The following is a 6608-nucleotide window of genomic DNA, read 5'->3' on the forward strand; positions in this document are numbered from 1 at the left end:
CGACCGGTGCTTTAATAATGCATTTAATAATAGCCGTATTTCCTGAGTAAAACTTATTTGGGGGGGGGGCGATGATTTCTGCAAAAAAAACTGAATTTACTGTAAAACGTGGAATATCACAGAATTTGCCCAATCTGGGCTGAATAAAGTTGAGTGTCTGTGAATAACAAGCTGCAAAAATACTGTTTAAATATGAATCCTGGATGTTCTGCATGAATGAATGGCGCAGTTTTGTTTACTACAGACACTGAAGCGTGTGACGCGCGCGGTGATCTCCTCAGATTCGGCTTTACCCTTCTAGCTAACTTAGCGAGATCTCTGCACAGCTGTAGACTCAGCAGATGCTCACCCTAGGCCTGTGTTGTGATGATTATTATTTTAAAGGGGGATGAAATGCTATTTTTTTTAAATGGATATGCATGTGGATCATGTGTTATTCAGTTGCAGTGCTGTTGGGTTCAGAGCTCAGTGACGCACTAACTCGAGTGAATGATGTTCTCCCGTGTGTGTGTGTGTGTGTGTGTGTGTGTTGGTCCAGTCGAAGGCGGCGTATGTGCTCTTCTACCAGCGGCAGGACACGGTCGCGGGCACGGGCTACTTCTCTCTGGACCGCGAGACGCAGCCGCAGGACGAGCCCAGCGCAGCCGCAGACGCCGCTCAGAGCGAGGAGGAGGAGGACGATCTGAACGATAACCAGCGGGAGGAAGAGCTCAGCCCCGGCCCAGACGTCAACATGAGCAGCCACTGAGCTGAGCCTCAAAGCCATACGGCCTGCGCAGACGGGCACGAATGTACGCAGACGCCCGCTGACAGACAGAGCTTCTGCATGAGTCGAGAGTGAGAGCCGCCACACTTTACAGCGCTTGATTTGTTTTGTACATCACACTGACCGGACTACTGACCGCTCGGTTTCCACTGCGTTAGTTTAGCGTCCTTCACCTCAGCCTTAACGGGGTCTCAGACCGCTGCCTTCTCTGCGCAGACCTCACTCGTAGAGGAGTGAAGAGGAGGCGGGTTTGATGGATGTTCTCGCTCGCTGAGCTGACCGCTGCGGTTGATAAATCCTGTACATAAGAGTTCACTCTGTGAGTGCACATTTGATAAATCTATTTATTTATACGGAAGGCAGAGCGTGGACTGACTGCGACCGGATCCGTCTGCGGGACGCCCCATCGCCCGAGGGTTTTTTAAATCGAACTGACGTCCTTGCATGATTCGGGGACTTCCTTTAGCTGCACTTGAGTTCACTTTGGTTTACATTTGAAATGTGCATGTGTATTTATATACGGACTTCAATAAATTTGAGTAAAGTCCGGTGTTGCGTTGGTTCCTGTGCGTCGAGCGCTAGCCGCATCCCTCATCACGGGGTGGGCTGAGAAGGTTGGTTTTTAATTAAATGCAATGCATATTGTTTTTATTATAAACACTATTGTTTTACTCTTATTTTTCTTTTCATTGCGATAGAAATCTTGGTAACACTTTACAGTGAGGTCCCGTTGTTTAACATGAGTTAATGCATTAACACAGAGTTACTCAGATCTTTAAAAAAAAAAGAACATTCTAATTTAACCCATTATTATAATTATCTTACAAAGCTTTTGCCAAGTGTTTGAAAGATAAAGTGATCAAACATGAAACGATCTAGCTGCACACTAACAGTTTACAGTACAGCCCCGGTACTGAACGAGATACTGCATTAACTAGCAATCAGCAGCGCCTTTGACACAGAATTAATCATCTGATCACGTTAGTTAAAGGGGTAGTTCACCCCAAAATGACAATTCTGTCATTAATTACTCGCCCTCAAACCCGTAAGACCTTCGTTCATCTTCAACACAAATTCAGATGTTTGTGATGAAATCGCAGAGCTCTCTGACCGTCCACAGACAGCAACTCAGCTGAAATGTTCCCAGGTCCAGAAACACAGTAAATACATCAGTAAAATAGTCCATGTGACATCATTTTACGACGGTATGAGAATACTTTTTTTTTTTTTTGCGCAAAGAAAACAAAAATAACTATTTACTCGAGCATTCTTCTCCCCCGAGTTCCGTCGTCTGCTGTTTTAGAGGGTATCACCACGCTTATTACGCAGCTTTCGTTGATGCGCGCTTCCCCCCCGAACGCAAACAACGCTGAGTACGTCAAACACGTTCTCTGGTACTCGCCAAAATGGTGGAAGACGTAACTCGGGAACGACATGAGGGCGAGTAATTAATGACATTATTTTCATTTTGGGGTGAACTAACCCTTCAATAGAAATACATCTGTTAGTTCATTAGCTCAAGTCCATTAAATATTACAACCTTTGATTTTAGTAATACACTCATGGTCAGAATTCTTGGCACCCTTGGTAAATATGATCAAAGAAGGCTCTGAAAATAAACCTGCATTAATACAATTTAGCTATAATTTGAAGGGAAAAAAGCGGCAATAGGCCTAATGATCATTTAAAATATAATTTGAAGAAGTGTTTCTTTCACAAAATGAGGATTGTATATATAACTATAAAATATACTCAACTGTTCTCCCTCTTCACCAGGCTCTCGTTTCACTTTTATTTCTTTGGGGATAAAGGACTGAATTCACGTGTTGTAAATCAGTCTGTATATAGCGCTCATAGCCCCTAAATTTGGCGATCAACTACGCATATTATAAACTTAACATTTAACGCACAACATTTTGTCTTTGTTACTCTTAGTTATGAAGGATGCACATCATTTTCTTCATGAGTTTGTCTGCATGTTTCCTCTCGCATGTAAAGTATGGAAGCAGTTATTTCTTCTGGTTGTTTCAAAGCAGTTCTTTCTGCGTTTCTGCTCTCGTTTTTAATTCCTCATTGAGGTTCCAAATAATGGCTCATTGGTTTAGATATAACACCTAGAAGCATATATTCTTCTTATGCACACATGCAAAGTATTGCAGCTGTTATTTCTATGAAAAAAAAATTCACTGCTTGTATTTTGGCACAATCTCTAAATTGAACTCGAGTAGTTTTGCTAAGGGCACCCATCTCACATGAAATTAAACTAGCCTATGTAGAACATATCCTACCTGACATCCTGATATAAATTACTGTAAATTTGATGTGGTAATTAAGTCATTAGTGCTCTTTGCCCAAATTATTGTCTCAGTATTAAGACTTGCAACTCAGCTTGGACTTGTCTGTCTTGACTCGGGACTTGAATGCAAAGACTCGAGACTGACTTGTGACTTGGTCACCTCTGTTAATTACCCTCATGTTGTTCCACATCAATAAAACCATCGTTTCATCAAAAAGATGAGCAAAGGTCTTACATGAGGGTGAGTAATTAATGACAGAATTTTTATTTTTGGGTAAACTGTCCCTTTAAATCCTCGTTGTACTCCAGGATGAGTGCATACAATAATCCAAAAGAGTACAATAAGTGCATTTACAAAGTCTCCTAAGTTAGGCACTTTCACGAACAGGGCCCTTGAAGTGCGACTGCTGCTGCTTACTATTTCAAGGATTCCCATTTTCATTACAGTTGTGTGGGTCTCCAATGGCTCTGTACTCTGTAAAAAAAACTATATATATATATAATAGCAATGTCAATACTAAGTCTACATTAGAATTAGCAGCCTACATTACACCGAGCTGTGTCTCATGGCAGCTCTCAATAAAGCAGCTCCTCACAAATGACATCTAAGAGCTAATAGTATTTTACACTAAAATGAAGTAAACATATGTCCAATAAGAACTAGTGTTAAATACTCAGTGAAATTAGTAGTGTTTCCTTTTCTACAACAGATGGTGCCTCGTGAGCTCAGATCTAGCAATGGTGGCTTACACTAATGGGAACAAAAGAACAGTTATAGCAGAAACATATTCCTCGTGTCCCATACATTTCATATATTCATCATAAAGTGAGATAAAAATAATTTAGTTCAGTAAATAGTAACTTTAGGTAACTGAGAGAGAGGGGTGTTATGACACTGACAAAAATGATATCTTGATATTTTCTGGGATTTTATCAATAATGATAATTACATGATATTCTATATAACATTACATGTTATTGTGCTGGTATCTTAAGGACTACCGTGGACAGCTGACTCAAATTTTTTGATATTCTTCATATTCTGTGTGGTGGTCAGTTCACAGCAGTGATGGAAATGAATCTTTTCTAATAAGTATAAATTGATTTTTACCTTTTATGGGTATTTTTAGCTTTGTAAAACCATTTTACGAAACGAAACCGCATGTTGCTCAGAGACTCAAAACAGTGCTGTGGCAGAATATGTTGACATGCTTTAATGTTCAAAAACATTATTTTTCAAATACTGTACATTATTGAAGGTCCTATATGCCCCGCCTCTCTCAAACGCATTGTTTTCTATTGTTTTCCCCTCCTTCCGACAAGTGCAGTCTGCTCTGATTGGCCAAATGACCCAGTGCATTTTGATTGGCCGAACACCGCAAGCACTTGTCAAAAATGTAACGCCCCTTTCCATAATCACGATCTTCAGCTTTCAAGTTAGTTTTATCAGTTGAAGCCCGAGAGGGGAACAGAGTCGTGTGACAGACTCGGTGATGATGCTCGTATGTGTTTGCACACAGTTTCCGCTGTGATGTGACTCTCTCTCTCTCTCTCTCACACACACACACACACACACACACACACACACACACACACAAACAAGCTGCGATTAAGATAGCTGATGTGCTGTGATGTGACCCTGTCTCTCTCACACACACGACGCGCAAAACTCTGCATTTGAACAGTCAATAGCAAATACTTAAACTAATAACAAAACATACTTACAGTCGCTGATTCAGAAGCACCAGATTGTCAGAGCTAAGTCTAGGACTCCTCTCCTAGGTTCACGAAACTGTCGTCCATAAAATGCGTTGTGATAACATCTGGGTCGTGCTGTTGTGTTGTAAACAAATCTTAACAATGATTCCTAATTGCATCTACTTCCGGAAGACCAAATAAAGTGCTTTTGCTTTCACATAGAAGCACACAGCGTCTCCCTGACACGGCTGCATCAACACTACTGCGGTTGCTGAAGCCACACCTTCTCTCCTCGCGTGCACATTTGGACGGCATTACGCAAATATTCCCACATCGTGACGTAGACATGGGCGTGTTTGAATGAGCCGTTTTAGGAAGGTGTGGACGAGTCTTAACTTTTATAAAGAACATCTCTTTGGTTTTGAGACTTTAGTCTTTGCAACTTCAGGGATCTTATCTCTGCACAATCAGCTTGTAACACTCCAAAGAGAAAGAAAACTTGAAATCACATCATATGACCCCTCTAATATTAACTTCTTGTTTATTGAACTGTTGTATAACGTCAATATCACATTTGTAATCATGCTGCTTTTTGGAGGGAAAATGGCATTCTTCGCGTGATACTGATTATGAAATGACATAAATGCATTTTCTGCCCCATATCATATGTGATAATTCTAAATGCATTTTAAAGACTGAATAATGCAGTGAAAAAAGCGCACTGTAAATGCACACGCGCACTAGTCTAATCTTCAGGAATTTGAATTCACTACAGCAACTGTTTCTCTCGGGTGCATGCGTACATGCGTTTTTGCTGCAAAGCTTGTTCGGCCAACACAGATTTTTCACTTCTGCTTGATAGAATGGCTGAGCACAATTTAATATGTTCGGTGAATGTATATTTTTAATTTTAACTTCAGACCTTCAGCTAAAATTACTACAGTGCTTTTTTTTTTGATTGGGGACAATTATTGGGAAGCAATTTGTTGATTCAATATTTATTTGTCAGTTTCCACAATCTTTCAAAATGTACATTTTTTACAGTGTATGAACATGAAATTATCCAGCCATGGCTTCCTATTTCACAGGAATATAAATAGGAGGGAAAACAAAGCCCAGATTCCCTTAATCATCATCACAATGAATGAATATATTTCTGATGTGCAGCAAAAGATAATTGAGCTTCACAAATTAGTGAAGTGGCGTTAAGCAGTGAAAATCCCCGTTTCCACCATCAGGGCAATAATTAAGAATTTCCAATCAACATAAAATGTTATGAAACTGCCTGGAAGAGGACGTGTGTCTATATCGTCCTGATGCACGGTGAGGAGGAGAGTTTGAGCGGCTAAAGACTCTCCGAGGACCACAGCTGGAGAACTGCAGAAAATAGTTGAGTCTCGGGGTCAGAAAACCTTGTCAAACAGCAGCTACATCAGCACGTGTTGTTTGGGAGGGTTTCAAGAAGAATGCTCCTCGCTCATCCAAAAACACACTCCAGCATATTCAGTTATCAGACACGACTGGAGCTTCAGATGGGACTGGCTTCTATGCTCAGATCAAACTAAAACATGAGCTTTTTAGCAGCAAACACTCAAGATGGGTTTAAAAAGTACCCCATGTGTACAATGAAATATACTGCTGTATTTTTGATGTTGTGGGCCTATATTTCTGCTGGAGGTCCTGGACATCTTGTTTAGACGCATGGCATCATGGATTCTATCAAATACCAACAGATAAAAAATCAATAAGTGACTGACTCTGTTAGAAATCTTATAATGGGCCATGTTTGGATCTTCCAACCGTACAATAATCCAAACACAAACCTCAAAAACAACACAAAAACCAAGC

At 40.6% G+C, this 6608-nt stretch overlaps 1 protein-coding gene across 4 annotated transcripts in view; it reads left to right on the forward strand.

The window, feature by feature from the left end:
• The window catches only part of LOC131538362 (ubiquitin carboxyl-terminal hydrolase 15-like), a 32344-nt gene extending 29808 nt beyond the window's left edge, over positions 1-2536 (forward strand). For all 4 annotated transcript variants that reach the window (XM_058772196.1, XM_058772197.1, XM_058772198.1 and 1 more), the window contains one exon: positions 539-2536. In XM_058772196.1, coding sequence (XP_058628179.1) covers positions 539-748 — 210 coding nt within the window. In that variant the 3' untranslated portion in view covers positions 749-2536. The remainder of the gene's footprint in view (positions 1-538) is intronic.
• The last annotated feature ends 4072 nt before the right edge of the window (positions 2537-6608 follow it).

The sequence above is a fragment of the Onychostoma macrolepis genome, chromosome 04, assembly GCF_012432095.1.
Source record: "Onychostoma macrolepis isolate SWU-2019 chromosome 04, ASM1243209v1, whole genome shotgun sequence".
Lineage (NCBI taxonomy): Eukaryota > Metazoa > Chordata > Actinopteri > Cypriniformes > Cyprinidae > Onychostoma > Onychostoma macrolepis.